The following is a 24,622-nucleotide window of genomic DNA, read 5'->3' on the forward strand; positions in this document are numbered from 1 at the left end:
CTTAATCTATCAGCAAGTTTGGGAAAAGGAGAAAGGAAAAGGATTTTGTAGTGTTTAATTGGTCTGATTAACATTTCACAGCTTCATGAAGATATAAAACTGACTGAATATGTTGTGCATAGATTTTCTAATCAATTAATCAACAGCACCACGTGTCTGCGCTCTGTTCCAAGGATTATCGCATCATATTGAATTATTCAGGTTAATCGACTGATGAACAAATTGCTCAACAAAGAATGAAACCAAACATTAAGTAATTTAAAAATTCATTTATTATTTCAGATTTTTTTCGCCTTTGTTATACAAAGATGTTAAATAACTTAAATACATTCTTACCAGTCATTTGTGATCTGTTTATACCTACAAGCTATACACATGAGGTAGAGGAAAATAATTTAGGGTTCCCATAAGACATGAATAAGTGAACATGGACAAAGCTCTGTTGGTGTAGTATCATCACAAAGGGCAATACACGGCTGGTGTGTTTTATCTTTGCTTTACAAGCACAGCACAAATCCTAACAAAAAGTACATGTCCATGTAAAGTGATCCAAATGAATGAATTAGTCCAAACTGATGCAATCGGGAGTTTATACCGCGTCGATATGGTGATAACCAACATTACAAAGTCTTTTCACAAAAGTCGATTATATAAACAGATCAAATCCTATAAAAACAATAATGGTGATGAGTGTGATTTGGTTTGAATACTCTCAAAGATGTGATCATGATCGTGCGCATGAATAAAAGACAGCTAAAGGTGAGTTGATTCTAAATTTGTTAGGATTTGTTAGTGCTTAGATAACAGCAAACGATGAGATATGAAATGAAATATGTTTTAAAGTATACACTGCTTCTCGAAGCCTCCACCCCAAAAGAAGGAACAAAAAAAACACCCAAAAGAAAAAAAAATAACAGAGTAAAAAATACAGGATATAAAATCAATTTAGACTTTGACGTTATTTACACTAAACACATGCTCATAATATATTTAAAAATAATTTATCTTTTATTTTTTTCTACAAAACAGAATTTTGTACATGATCCACTGACAACTAAACAGTGCAGAGTTTTTTTGGATTTTGAGAATATGGACGGCTTTGACATAAAAAAAAAACAAAAATTAAAAAACGACTGGCTGCTGCATCATGCTCCTCTTTCTCAGGGAGACATTTTTAGGCCTATGTACAATCTATAAACAAACAAAAAAATGCACTCGGTGTGCATTTGGTATTCCTGTCATGCCTGTTTTGAATCAATAGTCGAGAACCTCAGTGTGTTTGGGGCCGAGGTGTGTGTGTGTGTGTGTGTGTCTGTGTGTGTGGAGAACACACACACACGCCGAAAGCTGTGGGAAGCAGGCATTTATGCTTTGAGTCTCAGCATAGCTATTATGGTTTCCATGTAGCGTGCAAAGTTCTATGTATATGTTTTGACCAGTCTTTATTTGGCATGCCTTCTCATATCAAAATGCTTGGAATTCATCTCCTCGGGACAAATAACCCGTGCAAAGCTCGCTTCCTAAAGCATGATATTGCTGTCAAGGATGGTGGTTAAGTATCTAATACATTGTGATAATCAACTTTAAAAACTAAACCATCCGTTAAATGTAGAAGCTAGTTTTTTTAAGGATGTTTGGCATGGTGCTGTATCAACTGATTACAATCTGTAACGGTATTGTTACAGCAGCTGTTTCCTCAAGTTTCTTATTGCCATCAATTTCTGTTTCAGGTGCTTGTGAGAGTTGAACATGTGCCTCACTTTTTTGTCTCTATACCACAGGAGAAGAAACCTTTGCTATTTACAATTTATTTAAAAAAAAAAAAAAAAAAAAAAAGATTCTGCACTGCACTGTATCCATAAATACAGATTTTTAAAATACTTTAAAGGGTTTTTGGGCTTCAGTGCGTGAATGGCGCTATAATACAAAGCTGGGTCCCTCACTCAGTAGTTAATTCACACCCATCTAAAACAAGGCATATCTTCTAGTATATAACATAATGGTCTAAGAGTGCTGAGAATACAATTATTAAATATTATTGTCTGCATTGTTTGTGTGTACAGAGGCATTTCTCATAAAATTAAATCTTTGACTCCAAGGTTATGTTTTAAAGCCATAGTCCAACATTTTTGGGAATAAATTTGCTTTCTTTCCAAGTGTTAGATGAGGACACTGATACCACTGTCATACCTGGCCGGTAAATATGGAGCCATCAGCTTAGCTTAGCAAAAAGGTTGAAAACAGCAGAAAAAACACTGGCTAAATGTAGCAAAATTCCACCAACTAGCACCTTTGAAGCTCAGTAATACCTATGTTGTATCTCATGTCGCTATGCTCCTTGCGTTTTCTTACACCTGGGTTTGGATCTATTAAACAAGACATAACATGCTAATGAGTGAGCTTTAGCGGTGGGCAATGCCAGGCTAGCTGTTTTGTGCTTTTTCCAGACTTAATGCTAAACTATGTATCAAACACGTTTAATCCACTCAAAAACTGATGTGCAAAAAGAAGCAAGACAACGTGAGATATAGCATAGATATAGCATAATCAGTAAGCTTTATACATGCTGAAAAGCTGATTTTATTGACTTTGGGCAGAGCCCAAAGCTGTTTGCTTGTTGCCTGTCTTTAAGCTAAAGTAAGCTAACTGGCTGCTGGCTGTGGCCTTATATTAACCAGACAACACGACCTATAACAGCCTAATCAGCTAGCTTTAGATATGCTGATATGCTGAGGCTATAGTAAGTTAACTGTCTGCTGGCTGTGACATTATGTTTACCATACTAAACAAGATATATCATGCCACTATTTGAGCATTTCCAGGCTTTACGCTAAATCTGAGCTTAACAGGCTGCTAGCTGTGGCCTAGAATTCTCCTGGAAAACATGATATGCACAATTCTAATAATTAGTAAATAGGCTAAGCTAACTGGCTGTCGACTGTGGTGTTGTAGTTTATTTATTGGACAACATGGATATAACATTGGAATTAATTAGCTTTAGAAGTGCTAATAGCCTGATGTTGTTGCCCTGAGACAGAGCTAGGCTAGCTGTTTCCCCTGTTTCCCATCTTTATGCTAAACTAAGTATATGATTACCAGACAAACATGAGAGTAGTATCAATCATCTAACTCTGGGCTGGAAAGTGAACAATGGTATTCCCCCAACATGTCAGACTACTCCTTTAAACTGTCACTATAGTTGCATGGCAGGGTTCAGTATGCGGCATCATGTTAACTGTGTCACTTTGTGCCAAGCAACAATATAAAAAGAAGCAAATTAAATCATGTATAATAACAAACCTCACTGACTCCTGAATGAAGACAGCAGATTTGCTGAACACTACACAAATATTAGTCTTATAAAATACATTTATATTAGCTACGAGACTTGCGCATTCATCTTCACTTGAGCAACTCTGCAGACACGTCAGGTTAGATTACCACTTCCGTTGCCCCATACTGTTTGGACCGACTGACGCAGCTCCCTCTGCACATGCTGCATGTCTACATGTGTTGAATATGGCTCAATCAAAATCGTGGAAGCTGAAGAGGAAAGAAGGATGTGAAATGGTAGGGGGCTACATTCCTCCAGTTCTCCACAGTTTTCTTTACAACTTCAAAGTATTAAAAGTTAAACAAAAAGAGAAGAAAAAAAAAATAGTAAGTAGATTTAAGCTCTACAGAGCTCAACAATTTTCTGATCTGAGTCACACGTGGACCTTTTTGCTGGTCAAGTGATCACCTGTTGCACTGATGTCGGCTGTAATAACAAGGCCACTGTCATCTCCAACTTTGATATTATTTGTATTTGCACAACGTCTTTCCTATTTTGTCCAAATGGTCATAGTGGTTTAAGTTATTCCCTGAACACTGGTTCGCTCAAGGCTGAGAATAGCCTAAACTGACTGGTTTACTTATTTCCTGTTAATGCATTTAGTAACAGCTTCATATTATATTATTACAAAAAAAAAGAGAAAAAATGTGATCTTTTTTTTCTCCCTGTGAAGGAGAAGTCCCAAAGGATCTATAAATTATCCACAGCAAGACGACGGACGCAAGTGTGCTGCTTTCCAAAGGGCCTTGTCGACATGAATCAAGAAGAAAAACAAGAAAAACGAGAGCACACAAACAACAAAACATTTGTGTGGTTAGTGGTTTGTTTTAACATAGTTAGATAAGTGGCTTGTATAATATCATTACAATATAACTGAATTTATGTACATACATATGCAAACACACAATGTGTGTGAGTGTAAATATGTGCGTGTAGAGTAAATCATACACCCTGTCTTTTTTTTCTTTTTAGCAGTCTCTGAATATGGATTTCATTGCCATAAAAAGTCGTCATTCGAAACCCCTACCCCCTCATTATGCCCTCATTACACACTCACAAACAAGCACACACATTTAAAAAGATTGACAAACACACACACACACACACACACACACACACACACCATTCTTCTTTGGGCAAGGCCCCAGAAACCAGTCTGTTGGTGTTGTCCTCGTGTTGGATCTGGACCCTAATCTCTGTTTTCTTGTGGATTGGTTTTAATAGGAAAATAAAAGCTTCTCTCTTCAAGGCAAAGTTGTGATAAAAAAAAAAAAAAAGCTTGAGATGTTGACCCAGTTGTCTGAGAAGGTTTTTTTTTTTTTTTTTTCATCTGCATGCCCCAGACACGGGGGCCACAGGAGCTCTGAAACCCAACCCACAGAAATCCCTCAAAGTGCTTATTGCTTCTCCATTGGCTCGCTCCTCTTTTGTTTGCAGAACACTGTTCCGACAGCGGAGGAAAACCTTGTTTGAGAACAAAACAACCACTCCTCTTCAACACAACTATCTTTCACTTGCTCCACTGATCGTAGGGGCTGACAGGTGACTGATTTTACCCTTTGCAGGTATAGACCTCTTCTCTCTGCGTGCACTGCTTGCATTCGACGTAGCAGCACCAGCGCACCTGGCACTGGCAGGGCCGGGTCACCTCCCTACTTTGAGTGTTATGGCCTCGCCCACAGCAGATAGCGTCACAGTTCTTGTCCTTGTAGCACTTGCGGGCTGCCGTGCCCGACGAGTACTTGCTGGGTCTGCAAAAACTGGGTGAGTCCTCGATGTGGAGCAGGTCCATAGTGCGAGGGATCTGATCGTTCAGGCCAGGCAGGGGCTGCTGCTGTGGCTGGCTCCGGCCTGTGGAGATCTCTGCCTCCCCCGTGGCCTCGTTGGTGGAGCTCCCCACCTTGACGGAGGTCTCGTAGCGCTGCTTCAGCTGCTTGCCTATCTCGTGGAAGGGCTGAAGCTGCCTCCAGCAGGTCTGGACAGTGCAGGAGCCCGAGACTCCGTGGCATTTGCAAGTGGTCTCCACTCCAGCCTTGATCACCTTCAGAGATAAAAAAAAAGTGCTATTAAAAGGTGATATATGATCATTTTCAAGTTCATAACTATATTTTGGGGATACTACTAGAATAGGTTTACGTTCATTAATGCTCAAATTGAAATGCTCGGTTTCAGCTCCTGTCTCGTAAAGTCCTGAATATCCAGTCTGATCTGATTGGTCAGCTCACACGTGCCTGAGCCAGCACAACGTATGTGCATTGGTAAGTGTCAAACTAGCTGCTAGGCATTAAATTATGCACACGTGTGATATAGTGTGATGTCACAATGTCACATAATTAAAGGCAGGACTACTGAGAAGGCGTTTCAGGAGCAGTGTTTTCTTTGGGAGAGAGGGGCTTCTGTTGGAGCTGACTTTGACCTTTTACATGCACCTACCTACACGAACCTACAGTATAAAAAAGAGTGAAGGAAAGGGGAAAAGAAACAGTGAAGCACAATAGGTCTTCTTTAACTGCCATGAAACAATAAAGGAATGTGAGGATGAAAGCTACATGATTTAATGAGCCTTTGTTTAGTAAACAGAATTTCAAACAGCCAAATTACCTAAAATATGCTCACAACTAGACAATTAGGGCGGAGTTCAGTGGTTTGGGAAGGAATGTAAAGAAAATGATTACATTCGCTGCTCTTTCTTGATATTATAATAAAAGGGGAAAGAAGAGGCTTCACTTATTAAATGTGAACTAACATCAAAGTTACTCTGATGGTGAAGAAGAGAGCACTTTGCCTTTTTATAACAAAGCAAATGAATATATGCCGGTGGGAGGATCGATTTGTTATGACCATAGCTGACAATTTGATTAAACTCAACGACTATTATTATGATGAGTGAGGGGAGGGTTTTGCAAAGTGCTCCATCAAGACAGTCATGGGAAAGAGACCTTCATATGTTAGAAGCCGGGCACTACTGTGTCATAACACACAAAGAACATGTCATGCAAATAGCAAAGAAAGCCTTGTCTTATATAAATCAGACATAATTGCAGGTGAAACATAGAGATCATCAGCAAAAAACCACACAAGACCACAACGCGTTATTTTAACGCAGCTTGACCTCTTCGCAGTCAGCCAAAGTTCACTCCAGCATCGACCGCAGTGTCAAAAGCAGTGTGTGTGTGCGAAAATCAATGACAATAACACATTGTCTTCGACAGGGCTTGGATAGCATCTACAGCTCCTTTCTCAGACTGTGAAACAGATCGGGGAACAGGAAGTGCATATTCATCACACCAGCAGGTCAAGAAAATTTGATAGGTCAGCTTTTAAATGTCGGGGGGATGCAGAGGCTAGCACATTCCAGTTTCGTCCTCCGTGTGGGAATTCATCCTGAACGAATGCGGTCTACCTCACTGCATGTGCAAATCCCCCCCAAAAAAGAAAGAAGGGAGCACAAACAGCGCTGTAAATCTTTTATCACAAACGAAATCTCCCAAGAGATTGGATGTTGGAGAGCTGAGCTGAAAAGGAAGAGTCTGCAGTGGTCTTTTGGGAGAGTTTTATATCTGCTAACATTTGGGAAGTGTGTCTCTGCTATAATTCATTTTGAAACCGAACTGAAAATGGCTACAATATGAGAAAAGCCGAGGAAAAGCAACAGGTTCCAGACCTTCAGTTTGCTTTGGCTCGACAGATTAAGACCATTCCTTCTTTTTTATTCTACTATTAAAAACACTTCCAAGATGAAAAACCCATATTTGCTCACCACAAACAATTGCTGCATTGTGCCAGAGCACAAATGAGAGTGGTTGCCTATCTAATCTGGGAGAGAAAAACAAATATTGACTAATGAGCACTTTCAGATTTCACCAAATTTACAGTGGCAATTACTTTAATCAGATTAGCTTTCTTTTTTTCTCAGAGATACATGAAACCCAACGCTGTTTTTTTCACTCCCCCGGGATGCCCTCGTGTATAACTCTATCAATTTTATTCTCCTGTGGTCATATTAAATTCCTCTTTGGTCACTTTCGACCATATATTTGGCCCCTGCGCTTTGTCTTGGACGACATTCATTGACCAGCGGTGTAATGTTTAAACCATGGATACAGTAGCAGAGTATATCCGGGATAGGGCGCACAATGAATTGGCACTTCGCGTTACTGTTTGTCTACATAATTGCACCAGACTGGGTTATATTATCAAAGTTTTCCCACCGTTTAACTGATTCATGTGAGCAATTAACCAACATTTCTGTTTAAATAGTGTCCCTGAGTCCAAGTGAACTCTGACCCAATTCAAACTGTTTTCTTAATGAGTGTGTCCTGGTTTGCCTCATGTGAGTGTTATAACTCAAAGTAACTATTTTGCTTTGAAACAGCTGAATTATTACTTTAATAAAAGGCTTATTAATTTGACAGTTGTGATACGTGGCTTCTTTATTCTTTTCCATCAAGTACCTCCCTACATTTTTCTGAAACTGTTGAGGTTTAAACGAATAATTCTCTACCACAACAAAAACAAGTCATATTTCAATGTTTTGTACAAATTGTGAGTCAATAAAAGTCACATGCAAGCTTTGATCATCAGTGGAAGAGTAAATGGGGAATAAAGGCAACCTTAAAGAAACAAATCGAGGATGAGATTTTCTGATTTATATTCTCCATAACAGAAACACTGGATCCTTAACTTCCCATAATGCAACTCAAAAGCATCTTGTGCTTCCTGCATGGTCAACCCTCCATATTGTTCAAACTCCACCACGCAGTTTGAAACAAAGCTTTTTAGTCTCCAAACTGAGATTATGTTTATGGCTGGAAACAGTGTTGATGAGAAAAACACTGTCCAGTCGAGGTGCCAGAAAAACCAAAAGAGGAAACTAAAAGGTGCTAAAATGCATAATTTAGCTTAGGGGCTTCAATAATTCCCCTGACTTTCCATCTGCATGTGAGGGAGTAGATGACGGAAATTTCATACTTGGTTGAACTTATCCTTTAATTATCTATTTCCATTATCTGTTTTAGGGGAGTTAAATGCCTTGATGTTCCAGTTACCTTTCTTCTTGTTAATGTTGTTCACCTGGTTTCTCTTTAAAAGAGGGAGGTTAGGGTTGTAAACAGCGTTGGTGAACGGTGAGATGAAAAACAAGCCAAAACAACTGGCTAAAAGGTTCTAAAACACTCCACGCTTACCTTCATGCCCACATTTGTGTTGTGCATGTCCACGCGTGCGCGCAGGTCCTTGTTGGAACGTTTGCCCAGGAAGTCCTTGACAAACTTGTTGGCGTATTTGAGGTTGTCTCCGCAGCCGCCCCACTGCCACGCTTTGCGGTTCTCCAGGTCGGGGGCCTCGTCGCACGTGCAGCGCTCCATGCGTCCTGCGCTGCACGCTTTGGCCATCGCGTGGGTCAGGCCCGCCGAGGAGATGGCATACAAGAAGGCTGTCTCTTTAAATCCTGGAAAAGCAGATTGGAGAGCGACGAATGAGATGATGGGAAACAGTTTTGCCTAGCACAATCTATCAAGGACTAGCTGTAATAACCCACTTCAGAAGAAGTGCCAGCTAACGCTGTTGGCTCAGCAGCTACAGTGAATATTTAGGTCTAAAAACGCTGTCAGTATTTTATCCTTACAAATCAATTTGGGATCTCGGGCTACACTGGATGAGCTATACAGAGCCACCTTATTGAGGTTTTTGCCAGTTTAAAACCAGTCCCCATGTACTTCAGTTGTTAAAGAGGACGCTGTTTTGCTGTGAAATGTTTTGTGGACTACAAAACTTCATCCGACTGTACGTTGGCATGGGCGTGAATATATAATGACTGAAATTTAACCAACTGAACTGGTTACTGAATTTTGACCAAATTTATCCTTTATTCAGCTTCTTAGAAGAGGGGAGTTAAATGCTAAGATGTTTCAGTTGCCTTCCTCTATGTGAATATTAAAGGAAAGCTCGTTACCTCTCTTTAGTATGTTGGCTCTGTGGCGCCCCTCTAAGGTGCAGTTCCATCTCTCAAAGCGGAATTGATACTGGCATTCTAGGGCGCTCATGGTGATGGCCTCTCTCAGGGTCTCCGCCACGCCCGGGTCTCGTCTGCACATCCTGCGCTGCTTCTTTTCCAGTTTGAGCCGGTCGCACAGCTTGTAGTGGGCCCTGCCCACGTTCTCCTCTGGTAGAGAGTTCAGTGGCAGGATAGACAAGGGTTCATTACCTGTCAACCTAGAGGCAAAGATCACAGAACCACTCAGGTCAGTTAAAACACAGAGCACGGAGAGCATATAATCTTGATAAGAGGTTCCAATAAAGCACAGGATGCTGACCTTCCTGGATAAACAATGAGAGTTGCAAAGATATGCTACATAAACAGCTCAGGGAGCACAGCTGGGGCATATAATGCTCAAAAGTTTGGTTAATGTTCAAATGAATTCAGCTGTTCAGTGGTTAATGTTCAGGGGAATTCAACATTTGCTGGAGATTGAGATCAACCTCCAGCACAGGCGTGTCTGTGTGTAGAGCGAATTCTCTGCAGAGGTGGAAGAGTTCTTTTCTTTTCATAAGAAGTTTCTTGACACCGTTTTGTCCTTTTGTTTCAGACCTCACACACCAAACCGAGTCACGGAAATATTGAAAACTGAGACGGGGAAAGTCTTCAGTCATGTTGCTGGGACGGCGACATACTTTAGACAATGAACTTGACAGACCACACGCATGTGAAACAGTAGCCACTTGGTTTGATATTTATGTCGTGTCCTGTGAGGGAGGGGGTGGGGGTGTCACTCTATAGATTTAAACACGATCACACTGCAGGATTTACACTCTCGCTGTAGAATCCCCATAACAAAAGTCAGCCCCAGTCATCAGGAAGCCATTTGAAAACTAACAAGCAGAAGTATCAGTTCTAAACATGGTATGGAGAACATGTGGTAGACTTTCACTCCTCTCGTCAGTTTATTTAAGGGAAGCGTATATAAAACACACAAAGCGGGGACTGCCACATAGCTGGCGAAACCGACGACCAGCGTTCTGAGGTTGTGATGGGGAAAGCAGAGCATTACTTTCACAAACACACACAGGGGACATGACTGTCAGCCTGTGACCATTTTGGTCACACCAACTGACAGGATTGGCACCGTAGTTGTTCATTATGTGGAATTTCTGGCCTCCTTTACACCCTTAAAGTGAAACTGAAGAATAAATGGATTTACAGAAGTCACAAAAGCACAAGTCAACGTGCCTTTTGCAGACGGACTGGGGACGTTTAGAGGCCACTTTTGTGCATGGATTAACACCTAACTAATACTGCAGTGGAAAATTGCAGGACTTAGAATGAAAAGTGTCTTGACAGATAGTTAGTGCAGAATTATGTTTGTTTATTGTAAACAAGGACTGCTCAATGTACTGTACTTCAATAACATTACTAAGAATTATTCAATTTATTTTGACATACAGAGCTGAACAGTTAATTATTAAACTATTGAATTAATCACCAACTATTTTGATAATTTATTCATTTTTCAGCAATTTTTTAAGACAATAAAGCAGTCAATATTAAGTGAACAAGACGCTTGATTTGTGACATATTGGGCTTTACGAAAAACTGATTAACATCACACTTAATCTTCTACATTGGACTTCATGGTAATCTGGACATTTAGATGTTAAATCAAACTCATTTAAAGTTGTTCAAAATTAAATTTTTGCAGCCAAACTGTCTCTAATCTTGCTGTTTGGACAAACAAATTGTGATTAACTCGGCAATTATGAATTTTTTGTTTGTTTGTTTGTAAAAAAAAAAAAGTGTAGAGCTGCAATGATTTCTAGATAAATCATTCAGATGACAGAGAAAATTAACTGGCAACTATTTGTAGATTTGATTAATCATGTAATTTTTAAGAAAAATTGTCAAACATTTGCTGTTTCCAGCTTATTAAATTTGAACATTTGCTGCTTTTTACTCTTATGTTTGTAAATGAAGAGTCCTAAGATGGCACTTGTCACATTTTCTTTACATTTAGACTGATGAACTGATTAATTATGAACGTAATCAGCAGATTAATCAGTAATGAAAATAATCTCTACCTGCTGCTGTCAAATAAACTGTAAATATAGCCATTTAGAATTTGGGAGAAGAAGCTGGGACGAGACTTGGGAAAGCGTGCAGCAAAGGGGCGACGGGCTGGAATCAAACCCAGACTCAGCCCTGTGCGGGTCGACCCCTCTACCAGGTGAGCTATCAGGGCGCTCAGCCAAATAAATGAAAAGAAGTCCAACTGTAAGACTGTGAAGAGTAACCACAGCCAGGCAGCGTAACAGAAATGATTCCACAATATTTTTGTAAAGCTGCCGAGCACCTGCTGGATGTCCACACTGGCTAAGTTAATGCACCAGAAGTGTTGATCGATGATCTCCATTACTTACATTTTTGACTTCATTACTGTTATTCAGAGACGATTCTGTCACCACTCATATTTGCTTCAGCCTCTCGCAGAAGGTCACAGTAGTTCTCCAACAAGAGATTTGTTTTGTTAAGTCCAATAACTGACTGAAACGTTTTCCCTTGAGTCCCCAGTTTCATACCGTTGGACTTAATAGCTCACATATGCTACGCAAAATTGTCTTTACGGTGCATTCACAGCCTGGTTAAAAAGTCAGAGCAGTCAATTCAAAAAGGGAGGCATCAGGATTTGCTTTCAGATTGGGTCAAATGGTCTCCTTTTTACAAAGCCTGTTTGCCTTTCCTTAACTTCTCTGACAGGTATGAATTTTCAAATGGAAACCTGGCGAGCTGTGTCTTGACAGAGATCGCTCTCCCAACACACTTAGCGAGGAAAAAAATGTACGGTTTGAGGCGTGCAGGGCAAGGAGGCGAGCACAATGCGCAAGAGCCGTGTCTCCCTGTGAATAACTAACATTTTCCCCTTTTTTTTGTATCAAGCACTGTGCTAACAATGCCAAGGAAACATGTTCAAAGTGCCAAAACAAACAACCCCAGCCGACCCGGCGTGTTACATGTGACTTACAACCGTTCCACAACATTTCTATGGCAAGCAAGCAGTCAGGGATTGAATGATGGCGCCATGTGGAGTACCTGCCCCAAAACACCAGCAGGGAATTAAATAACGTGTAAAATTCAGCATGTATTTCAACTTCACACCACCCCTGGAAGCCGTTTACTACCACATACGTCCGCAGACTAAACATAGCTCAGCAGTGAGGTCCGACTCACAAGTGGGGGTCTTAATTTACTCAATACCACCAACGTGACGCACACATTCCTCAGAGGAGACATGCACAGTGACACGTATCAGCGTCAAATCTTCCAAAAGTCCTCAGGTCTGCCAAAACAAGAGGCCGCGAGAGTGACAGGCCTCAACTGACTGTGTGACGTCTGCCTGTCTGAGACAAAAAAGACGGTCTGAGTGGAGCTGGAGGGAGGCCAAAGATGACACGACACTGATCTTAATGCTACTGTCTCTGCGGCTTCTTTTTTTTTTTGTTTTTTTTTTTTCACACAAACGCATATTTCTAGCTAGTTATAAAGACGGCCCGGGGGGGCAAAATGTAGGGGGGAGAGATTCGAGAGCGGAGAAACACTTGACGTCTCCAGAGAAGAAACTACTGGCTCACTCCCGTGCGTGTTTCCACTCTGTGGCAGAGCAGAAAGAGAGAGTCAAATAGTATCGCAGATGTACACTGATCCCATCTCTTCTGTCTTTGTGAAATAATAAAAATCTTTTAGTGGGGTCATTTTTTTTTTTTATATGTATATGTATTTACGAGACTAAAAACTAGAGTCGATGTCAATCATGTGTCTTCAATTCAGGTTTGCTGGAAATCGGAGATAATATTTTCACGGGTTGCAGAGCCGTGACCCCGGTTGTCACACATTCCAATATGGTGATCTGCAAAAAAAAAAGACAAAAACACACACACACACACACAAAAAAAAAAAAAACTCTCACTCTGCTTGTTTGCTGAGGAACGAACTCATTCAACTCACTAAGAGGAAAGGAGAACTGGAAAGCAGTGCAGGGGTTGAATCACAAAAATCATTACAGATCAGAGCTTGAAATCTTCAGCCAAACGGAAATCATCATCGCTATCCCCATAACGACGACCACTTTTATAAGGACAAATGGAAAAAGCAGTTGGATGTCCTCTCTGACAACTCAGTGAGGCTCAGTTATTCTACAACATATATCACTTTGTAAAGAGCATTATTAGGGATTAATATACCATCTGATAAATCCTTATGAATCGGATATGAGGTAATGATAATGGGCTTCTTCAGTGGTCGAATCAGCCGAACTAGCACCAAAGACATTTATCAACAATGTATTTGCCATTAATAAATAGATAATGTACATTTTAGGGCTGCACTGATTCATCTGCAGATCATTTTCTCCATTAATCAATTAATTGTTTGGTTTCTGAAATGTCAGGAAAGTTGTAAAAAAAAAAAAAAAAAAAAAAGTAGTTTAATTGGTATTGTTTTGTCCCAAAATTAGGACCCAAAACTAAGAGTTATGCAACACGAAGGAAAATTACTAATTTTGATTGATTTGAAAACATTTCTGCATTACTGCGCGAAAAATGGTTCCAACGATTTATTACATTTTCAAAATTTCACGTACATTTTCTGTCAATTGGCTTTTTGATCAATCAACTAATCATTCAAACATTTAGAACACCATTAGTACCAAACAGAATTGTAACCCAAAATCTAATCCAATATGATAACTGATCAATAAAGCCTTAATGAATTCTATTTCTATTCTATTCTATTCTATAATTCTATTAACCATCAAAAGTTCACTTTCTGAGCTGTTTTTTCTGTTTCTTTCCTGTTTTCTGTTGCTGTTCTGTCAGGATTCAGCAACAAAAACTTTGTTAACTTTAGTAAACCATGTCTAAAGTTAAATTAGACACTTACAACATGAAATACGAGTTTGTGGGAATAACTCAACACGTGTGTGTAGCGCAGGCCTTTTTTCCCTGAGTGGCAAAGCTATGACCCTGCTCTGATGTTCTCAACAATAACGACGATGTTCCAGGAACAACACCAACATGGCGACATCCGATCGCGCCCTTGTTAAAGAGTAAGTGAGGCTCCTACACGGTATTTCCGACACGCTGATTTAGAGCGTAAGAACATGTGACTGGGCTGTTTTCACGTCGTTGACATTTCTCTGTGGGTGTTTTTGTTTGAGGTGTTGTTTGAGGTGTTGGCACAGCAACACAAATTACACGTGGAATACAACACCAGCATATAAAAGTCATTATTATCCTACGCGAGGTGGGATTCTCGCTGATATTTGCTCAGCTTTTTTTTTTTTTTTTTTGCTCTTTTTCCATTCACACGCTTGCCTCTCCGCACTCCCCGCAGACACCACTGACCCACTCTCCTCCACTGTCTTTCATTTTGGGAGCGCCGCCGTGTGTTTAGTCCTTTCTCTCTACCTGTCAGCACCTCCCATTGCCCGTGACGTTTTACTTTACATACATATTCCAATGCAGCGGGTTCGGTCGAAGACGGTTCGTTTCACACCTTGGAGCCTCGCAGTCGATCCCTCGAGGGAATCATTTACTAGTGCTAAACCTCGGCATCATCTCTCCCTCTCTGGCGTTACATGACAGTCCTGGAAGCGCCTCTCAGCTGGTAATTCAGCTCGTTCTTCACTTGTTCGGTATGTAAATAGTTAGAGGAGTGTAATAATACCTAAACTCTTAGATAGTGGAAAACATTTCATCTCTGCTCCTTTAACTTTCTTGGCCCAACTGAACTGCCCGCCATGTGTATAGGGTACAGACACATATAGCTGCTGGTGTTATTCATATGCTCACACAAAGAAACATAAACAAAGGCAGCTCCGTCCATGTGGTACGGATTAATCTTTGGAGGCTAAAGCAGAGCAAACTGTAAACTTTACAAAAATCAGATCGAGGACTGAAAGAATTTGTCAAACAATTGATTAATCACTGATTACAGCATTTAGAAATGTGAGGACTTGCTTCACTGTCACCTTTGGCAAAGGGTCATTTTTTCTACCATTTTCTGACATCTTATAAACATCACCTAACGTAAAATAGAACCAACAGATTAAAAGGAGAAGGTTCACCCAAAACGATGAAAAGTCCAATGAAGTTTTATAGTCCATGAAACATTTCTGGAGCCTCACAGCAAAACATCGTTGTTGAATCCAAACTCATTCGAAAAGACGTCAAACTCGTGCACCCACTTTGGACGGGGTGCGCGCTAATGCTTCGCTCAGCATGGCGTTGAGTCGATAATGACTACATTTTATGTTTTGGGGCAAGTAACATTTGGTGTGTTTGGTCACAGCTGGAGCAGGGTGATACATCAGCCAATTTCAGCTCATCACAGTTATCTTAGTACAATAAATCGAAGTGCAGAAATGCCAAAGATACGTCTTAGGTGATTTAGAAACAGTGTTCCCTTCACAGAGTTTGTCCAACAGAGTGCTGAATTTATTTTTCAACAGTCCACCTAAACATATCAGGTCATTATCTGCCCTCATGCTGACGGGAAGTCATGTGAAGTTTCGTAGTCCACGAAGCATTTTCTGCAGTTTCACACGAACGCAGTGTGAAACACTTTCTTAAACAACTGGAATACGAGGGGACTCGTCTGGCATGATCCTAGTCTCTTGTACATTTTAAAACTAGTCCCGGCTACTTTGTTAGCAACTTTGTACAGTTGTTAAGAAGAAGGCTGCAGCGCTGTTTTGCCGTGAAGCTCAAGAAATGTTTTGTGGACTACAAAACATAGCTATCAGAGTAGATAATGAGTTTTGAGTGAATTGTTCCTTTTAAAAAAAACATTTATTGAATCCTTAACAATAATGTTGCCTCATGTTACGCCTTAAAAATTCACTTCTGGGGCATCTATCATCTTCTTTTTTTTATAACACTCAACTTTTGAGTTTGCAACTTCTGCAGGTGACACAGGAGAATGAAACTATCGTGTTTCCAAAGAAAAGGCTCGCTTAGATTTTACAACTAAACGAAAACGCTAATCAAAACCAACATATTTCTGTGTTATACACATAAAAATTGAAAGATCAGCAAAGCAGTGACGTGTTTTGTTTTTTTCAGCCACTGTCTGCTCATCATCTCCCCTCCACCAGGCTAACAGGTGCTGGCTATGCTTTTGTGTGTGTGTGTGTGTGTGTGTGTAGCTACTATATACGTGAGTGTGTGTGTGCATGTGTGTGCATATGGGCTCTTACTACCTTAAGTCAACACCTACAACAGTCAGTCGTGGCTGAACGCGCCCGGGCAGAAAAAGCACAAAAGCCACAGTTCCTCCATCAGCCTGAACTTGCAGGTTGTGTGGTCTGGTGTCTCCTGGATCACAACTACCCCCCCCCCCTGCTTCTCCTCTTTTTCCCTTTTTCTGCGAACTTCCCCTATTCCCACTGGTCAATTACTCTAAACGAATGCCAATCATTCCGCCCAGCTGTTGGCTCAAAACAAAGGCCCCCTCTAGACAAAACCACCGCCGTCTACCAAACGTAACCTACACAGCGGCACTGACAGACGCGAGCGTGTAGTCCTGGGACAGCTCAACTGTCGGGAAGACAAACTGCCGCGCTCACCTGAGATTAATCCGTACATATTTTAAAACATTTAACGTTGAAGATTTTTTTTTTCGTGGTGCTGATCTCCTTTTTCTCCCTTTCACTTTTTTCCTCCTGCCTGCCTTCGCTGTGTTTAAAAATGCTCCTTTTTGGGGGGGAAAAAAGTGTGTGCTTTTCTCAGAAATGTTGGATGAACTTCAGACCACCCTGCCCAAGTCCCATCTGGTGTATCACAGCCCGGGCCATGCCAGAGGTTGTAGGAATGCGAGTGTGTGTGGTGTTTTCCCGCTGGCCCGCTCCAACCCACGGCTGACAATGTGCTCCACAGCTTAAACGTGAATAATTGAAGAAACCATGAATCAGTGTCGAATGACTCTCCGGTACAGGGAGTCTCCAGGCTGTTGTCCACCTCCAGAGGAAAGAAAACCCCGAGCTTAAACCCTTTTTTTCGCGTTTTCTCCCCGGCAGCAGCCACGAGTGACACCGCTCATTCCCCGAGTCGTTAAAACCAGAAAATGGGGGAAAGAGTAAACGATTATGTATGAGGCTAAGATAAGATTAGTCACCGGTCGAAAGCACTGGGTGTTGTGACTACTTCTAACAAGCTGTGACTGACACAGTACAGTAACATGACAAAACGACTTTGGAAACAAAGCAGCAGTGGCCCGAGACTTAGTAAGTCATTATTAGTTGAGTAATGAGCCTTTCTGCGTAGTGTGAATGTCATGCAACGTCTGGAGGCACCAGTGCGCGGGGGGAAAGTCTGCTATCTTGAATGACTTAACAGGATATGACCCAATGTTATATCATCCGCTGTCACTTTCTGCTCATTTACAGCCCACAACAGGCCGCGTCGGGCTACTCCCTCTAACTTTACTGATCGGGTGAAGTTCTCGTACGCGCGAGTGCGACACAAGAAGGCGCACCAGAAACATAGCTCTCTTTTTCAATTCCTAAAAAAAAAAAAAAAAAAAAATGGGGGGGGGGGAGTTACTGCTCGGCCTAATTTTTTAATCCACAGCCGTGAATGCGAGCGCTGGTAGCTGCTGAGCGGTAGGGCTGCAGGACCCGGGTTTGGGAATGGGAGTGTGGGGCATGGTAAGAGGTTTAACTGCTATGTGAGAACTCAAGGCTTCTAAGGTCAGCAGCTCAGTTATAGTCACTGTGTGACTGGCACAGATTGGGCGCGCAGCAGTGTGTCCACATGACTCCCCTGTTCTAGCCTACACCATGGCACAGAGCAGCCCTGTACCAGCCCACCGACGCACCAAACACGTTCAGGCACACATACTGTACTCGGCTCGCACCGATTCGCACATGCTGACACAAGACCCAGACTGACGGCTGTTTGGTGAGAGAGCAAAACCCGCTGGTGCAATTCGACAAAGCAGATCTTTTAATTGTGCAGGGACTGGAAATGTCAGGTTGGTTCTTTTCCTGCCGCAGCACCTCTGTGAATAAACCCGAGCATGCAAAGTCAAACCGCAAAATCCGAAACAAAACAGTAGCTGTTTTTAATCACTCATGCCTCAGTAACTACAAGAGTTCATTAACAATTATTTGCCCTTACTCCTGAAAGATTATTATTTTCCTGGAACGCATAAGAGGTGGGGAGATAACGAGGCGCAGATACTTTGTAAATGTACTGTATTTTTTCAAGTATCTGTACTTTTCTTGAACGGGCTCGCTACTGTAGTTTTTGAACACATCTGAGGGGAATTTTCATTTCTTATTATTAATTGTGTGTCATTGCACACCGCCTTCCATACATGACAAGACTGATTTCACAGAAAACAGACATAGAGGAAGATTAGAATGGGGAGAAAAGACCAGAATCTTCAAATTTTCTCAGTTTGTTGCTGCTCGAGACGCTTTACCAACACAGAAAATTGGCACTGACGTTCTGGGAGTCCATGAGACTCAACAATCGACTACCTTTCGGATGATGTTTCTAAAATACGACTGATTCCACCATTAAGTTTAATAGACTTCAGTTAGCTTTGCACAGAAACGGCCCTAGAAATGTCCTGCAGAGGGATACTTTTAACTCTGAGTACACAAGTATCCGTACATCTACTTGGAGAAAGAATGTGTGCACTTTTGCCAAGAAACAAGTTTTGATCTCCTCTGAAATATCAAAGCACAAACACTTGTTATGACAGTAATTTCAAAGGTAGAGACATTGCTTCTTGGCCCTCGCCTGACAAATACTTCTCAGTAGCATGAGTTTCTGTGCAGCTTAACTCGCCTGGGGTGAGAATGTTCGGCTCCTGACAACTAGCTGCTGATTGAAGTCATGCAAATGAGCCATTTTCAACGAGAAACAAAAACTCCTGCAGGGTTAATCAGAGCTCGGAAGGTCTGCCGCGCCTGGGGCCCATTCATGTCGGTGTACGTCTGACTGTGTCCACACTCAAACTAATGCTCAGGCTTTATGGATAAATATGCCTTTTGAGGCAAACCTTAGTCTATGTAATAACACCCATTTGGCAAACAGACATATTTTGAGTGGAGATTCGGAGTGCATGTCAGGTCAGGCTTCTATAGGCTCGTGTTTATGCAAGATGATCGCCTTGATAAAGTGCAATAAAAGACGTACCCTGCCGTTTTGTAAAGGTACGGTCGACTTTCTTTTCATCCTTTTCATTTGAAGCCTTTGCAAACAGGTGCATGAGATTAAAAACCAAGATTAAACGTCGGCAGCTGCAGAAAAAACACGTTTTAAATTTCGAAAACGGACCCCAAAAAACAAAGTCGCACATGAGAAATTCACTGATGTTCTCTTGAATACCAAAGCCTTAAGTGAGGGTTTGTCGATCCGCTAATCTTGGCACATGTTAAGTGCCATGTCTCTTCCATCCCCGCAAACCAGGCAGAGAAAAAAAAAAAAACGCCTGTGGTCAAGGATGGAAAACACAGAGCATAGTGGTCGCACTAACAAGCATCATCTCATCAATGCACCGACCACTAAAAGTATCTCAAGTCTATATTCGTTTTCCTGTTTTGCAAATTGCCCATGTCTCCAGCTCCATCTGCAAAGATCATCATGCGTGTACAGCTTCACCAACAACACAAGAGTTTCCCTTCAAAGGGAGTTTCCTTTCCCAGTATCTTCGGACTGTCCACCAATGGCTTGCGCGGGACAGCGCACTTAAAATCGAATATGTCTTCGCTGCGGTCTCGTCGGCCCGCTGATGACACCATAACTGTAAGTCCTGAGGATGTGAGCAGGCCAAACACATTTTAAAAGCCCTACCAAACCATGTAATCTTCGAAAATATTCAGAAAAACCATGTTATTATACAGCAGGAGCCCTATAACAAACCGCTACAGACACCACTGAAACCTTCATAACAAAGGTGTGTGCCACTTTGCAATTTCTGATGAGTCAACCTGCAAAATAAACAGAAACACTGTGCGTGACTCAGTTGTAGAGAAGCCGCTGCGCGCAGAGAGGTGAGTTTTTGCTCTGTAAGCTGAAGCTGAGAGACACTTCGTACATGTCATGCAGGTTGACCACAGCTGTGCATGTGCAGAGCCATTTTCCTCGCCCCAAATTATTTTTACACGGACTTGGCCGCCTTTGCATTTGATGTTTTTCAAAATTTCATTTCCCACTCTCCTTGTGTTACACAAAAAAGGTTACAAAGTGCTGATTGAGGACCGTCCTGCACTCTCAGAAGTTCGCTGCACCACCCTGTGGCATCCATGGGCCATAGCCGGCCCTCACACAGGGATGTTCTACAGGAGGGCACTCAAAGCAAAGCACGGCTTAGCTCAAAATCCGGATGTATCAAACAGAAATATAAAGAAAACAAAGCTCTCTCTTCACAGGCTGTGCGGTCTGTTATCTAAGCCTCCAGGTTTGTGTGATCTCACCAAGCTACACGGTCACAGCGCGGCTGCTGAGAGAATCCTATCTCCTTGGCTCGCAGTAAAGTGATACCCTTTGAGGTGTGGCTATAGCCACAGGATATCCTATGAAGTTGGGAAATCCCTCTATCAACGGTGCTCCCCGCCCTGCTTCACGTCAGGGCTAATCAGTCCTTAAGGCCTGGTAATGAGACGCCCGCCACCACTGTCTGCCAGGCAACGCCAGCCTGAGCCCACACTAAACTCTGCTGCTCCTAATGAGTGGTAATCACCCAGCAGCTCCCCACAAACCACTGCAGGGATGCCGGCACGCACATGAGGCAGGCAAAAACCAGCAGACGGGAGGGGAGAAAGAGGAGGAAAATGTTTACACGGAGCGGCTTAAAAAACAACTTATGACATTTTCTGTGCCGCTGGAGGAATGAGGCTCCTTTAAAGCTCCGAAACACGCACTGACGCTTGATACGCACCAGGAACTAATTCAGCAGAGTGATAAAAAAGCTTTTACAGCTGCAAACTGAAAAATCACTCCTCCTCAGTAAATTTACACACATCCCATTTGTTATCCTGTTTTTTTTGGCGTGCTGCCTCACTTAATGGAGCGCTGAAAACAATGATACCATCTGAAAAGGCATCAGCTCTGCTCCAGGAACACGCCGATGACGGAGTGTTTGAAGATACTGCAGTGATTAAACAGTGACCGCTGCATTCGCTTCTTCCGGATGCTGCGGTGCCTCTGCGATCGGTAAATCCCAGTCGCATGACTGTGGGCAGCCTTCCTGTATATGTCGCACATGAACTAAATAAAAACAAACTCTTGACTCAGTGTTAGGACTCGCATTCAGCACAGTTTACAAGACCACAGAATGACATGCCTTTTACCGAAAAACTCAAATTGAAACCAACAGAGTCGTCTCGAGGAGCACTCCGAGCCTCGACGGGGTCAACTGGGCAAACAAATACCCTCCCTCCCGCGACGGTTTACACAATATCCCATCAAGGTGCCGTAACCTATTAAGTCAGGTGAGCTGAGCGAACGTCTCCCGGTGCGAGCCCTAATGATAAGGGATTCAGCAGAACCAGCACCTGCCACAACAGGCTGAAGGGAGAGAAAATGAGCGTTCACATTCTTGTGGCAAAGGATGACAATTTAAGCGGGTGCCTGACTACGCCAGGAATCCCACCCCACCCTCGGCTGCGCAGACTATGGGCAGGAGAGATTGTGTTTATGTTACACTTACGCTCCACCGCACTCTGGAAATTGGGTATGCAACATTGACCCTCTATTTTGAGTAAATCAGTACTCAAGAGGCCCTAGGATGCCTTCGTGCTCGTGGAATATTTATTTGGACAGGTTTGTGTGAGACTGTCCCGCGCGGTCGAAGCCGAGCAGGAGTCCGTGCCGGAGCGTCACCGGTGTCGAGTTTCCGGGAAGTTCACATTTTGTATCTGTGTCACCTGCGCAGGCTCTTTTTCAGTCATGCTTCATGCTCCTCAGCTGCAGGGCTAAATCATTCACTGACACTCATTCATATTCCCACCTCACCATGGGCCGCGGAATAATAAATCTGGAGTATCGTAATACCACATGTCTCTCGGCGCTGCTAAGGCCCACAGATAGAGAACAGACCGACGAAGGGAATTGAAAACAAGTGCTAACTGAATGAGTAAATATGCATTACCATTAGGACCATTAGGGCCGACGCGAGTGCCAGTTTGGCACGTCAGCCTCGGTACAGCGCCGCCTGCCAAGGGCGACACTGCAACAGGGAGGGAGGCAGAAACAGAGAGCCGGGGGTTACATTTGTCCCTTCCAGCGCAACTTTAGAGCTGAAACCGAAGACAGGGACGGGGGAAAGTGCTCGATCCGTGCATGAGCATTACACACGATGACGTTCCACCGAGAACGGCTGAGATATTTCCATCATACGGAGCTATTACAGGAGCGGGCTTGCATCATTCAGATGAGTGAAAGGAACAACATTTACCCAGAGACATGAAACGCTGTGAGTCAAATACAACAATCGGCTAGAAAATGATTCACTTCTCCCACAGTCGCTGTCGCTTCTTGCACTCTCAAAAGATTTTCACAGATACCGGCCTCTGTCTTCAGGGGGAAAAAGGTGAAACCTGCTTCAACACCAGCCTAACGGGGGCCCTGAGGGGACACTTCCTGTGCTCTCTTGCAGATCCACAACAGTTCCCAGATCACCTAACACTCCTGGACCGGGCACAACACCCATACCTACCATAAATTCGACTCTGCTGGAAAGGCTTCAAGTGTCATCACTCCACAGTCTACACGGCCATTTGTCTCCGCGCTTGCAGCCAAGCAAAGGGGAGCACTAACGACACCCATCAACGCAGATATTTGTGGATACTACGTGGAAAAGCGCCGAGATCCCGTTTCAGCTCTAAAGGCTACCATTTCACTCTGTCCGACTCCAAAGACTGGGGGCATCACTTTTTGGGGGGAGTTTATCCAGGTGAAAACCCAGACCTGCTCTCTCACCTGACATGCTGACCTCATTTGAATGACCTTGCGGGGGGGGGGGGGGGGCAAATGTTACTCTGTAACCAAGACAGAGAGGGAAAAGTAAGAGCTCTGAAAAAGTGGAGGTCATTGTGGGCTACACCTTAAAAAATCCAAGGCGTTCCCTGGGAAATGACTTTGAAATATACACCCTCGCTCTCTTTTTCTAAATTAAACATTATTGTGAACATGACATGATTCATGAAACGCTTAATTTCTCAGATTGATTTCCTCACACGTGTTTCCAAGTGGTTATTTAAAGTTGATGGAGGCAGCAGAGAGAGAGAGTGTGTGTGTGTGTGTGTGTGTGTGAGAGAGAGAGAGAGAGAGAGAGAGAGAGAGAGAGAGAGAGAGAGAGAGAAAACGCTGCCAGCAGAGTTGTGTGATGTTTATGCTGGATGGGGGAATTTTTCTGTGCAAGCTGAGCAGACGTTTCGGCCACCAGTTCAGTCAGTCAGATTGCTTTTATTGTTACCAGCTGTTGGGTCTGAGGCACATGCACTCACCTTTCGCTCCGCGGCTGTTTTCAGAGTCGAGTGAGGATATGATTTTACAAGTGTTTCAGCAAAATAATCAGCCGACCGCTACCTGCCATTCAAACGTGCCAGGGGAGGGGAGAGGTTACTTTACAGTGGGCGCTGGCTCGATTGTCAGGGAGAGAATGGGTGGGTGGGTGGGGGTCTGGTGAGCTCTCCTAGTCAAACACTACTCCTAGAAGCTCCCGTGTGTGAGATGCTGCTTGTTACAAACATGCGTAACTGTCAGCGGCTCCCAGTGAGGCCGGTCAACCTGCTGCAGCCACCAGCTGTGAGGCGGCGCTGCGCTGCGCAACCGCCGGCCAAGTGACACCTCACTGACCCGCACACATGAACGCAAAATCAAAAACAACTTTTAAACAGAATTCGTCTGGTTTTCTTTTTCTTTTTTTAAACAGACTCTCAGATACACGTCTGTACAAGAGATATCAGCAGAAGGAACTAAAAAAAAAGAAGAAGAAAAAAAGAAAAGAAAAAAAAAAGTTGATACCTGGTTTGTAATTCAGGAACCAATCAAATCAATGAAAGCTGCATCACGGACTCAGTGCTGTCAGTCTGCTTACCCGAAATACGCCGCGGTCGGTCCAGGCAAGTTGAGAAGATAGACTATAACTGTGAACGATAACCATCCCAGGAGTAGGTGTCCATCCAGCATTTTGCTGCGGCTCCAGGGCAGATCATTTCGTTTCTCCTGAGTAGCTGTGTAAAATCCCTTGTTGAACGTTCAACACTTCTTATACAGAGAGGAGCT

General features: G+C 42.8%; 1 protein-coding gene across 2 annotated transcripts; it reads right to left on the bottom strand.

Annotated features, from left to right (window-relative positions):
- Positions 1-254: 254 nt before the first annotated feature.
- Positions 255-24,622, bottom strand: wnt9a (wingless-type MMTV integration site family, member 9A). Of its 2 annotated transcripts, none has more exons than XM_037082744.1 (4): positions 24,435-24,622; positions 9,288-9,547; positions 8,521-8,783; positions 255-5,375 (listed from the first exon to the last, which is right to left on the bottom strand). In XM_037082744.1, the coding sequence occupies exons 1-4, from the start codon at positions 24,524-24,526 to the stop codon at positions 4,887-4,889; spliced, it is 1,104 nt and encodes a 367-aa protein (XP_036938639.1). In that variant the 5' UTR covers positions 24,527-24,622; the 3' UTR covers positions 255-4,886. The 2 variants fall into 2 exon arrangements, with proteins under 2 accessions (XP_036938639.1, XP_036938641.1); XM_037082746.1 differs by lacking the exon at positions 24,435-24,622 and adding an exon at positions 23,842-23,936.

This window comes from Acanthopagrus latus, chromosome 21 (genome assembly GCF_904848185.1).
Source record: "Acanthopagrus latus isolate v.2019 chromosome 21, fAcaLat1.1, whole genome shotgun sequence".
Lineage (NCBI taxonomy): Eukaryota > Metazoa > Chordata > Actinopteri > Spariformes > Sparidae > Acanthopagrus > Acanthopagrus latus.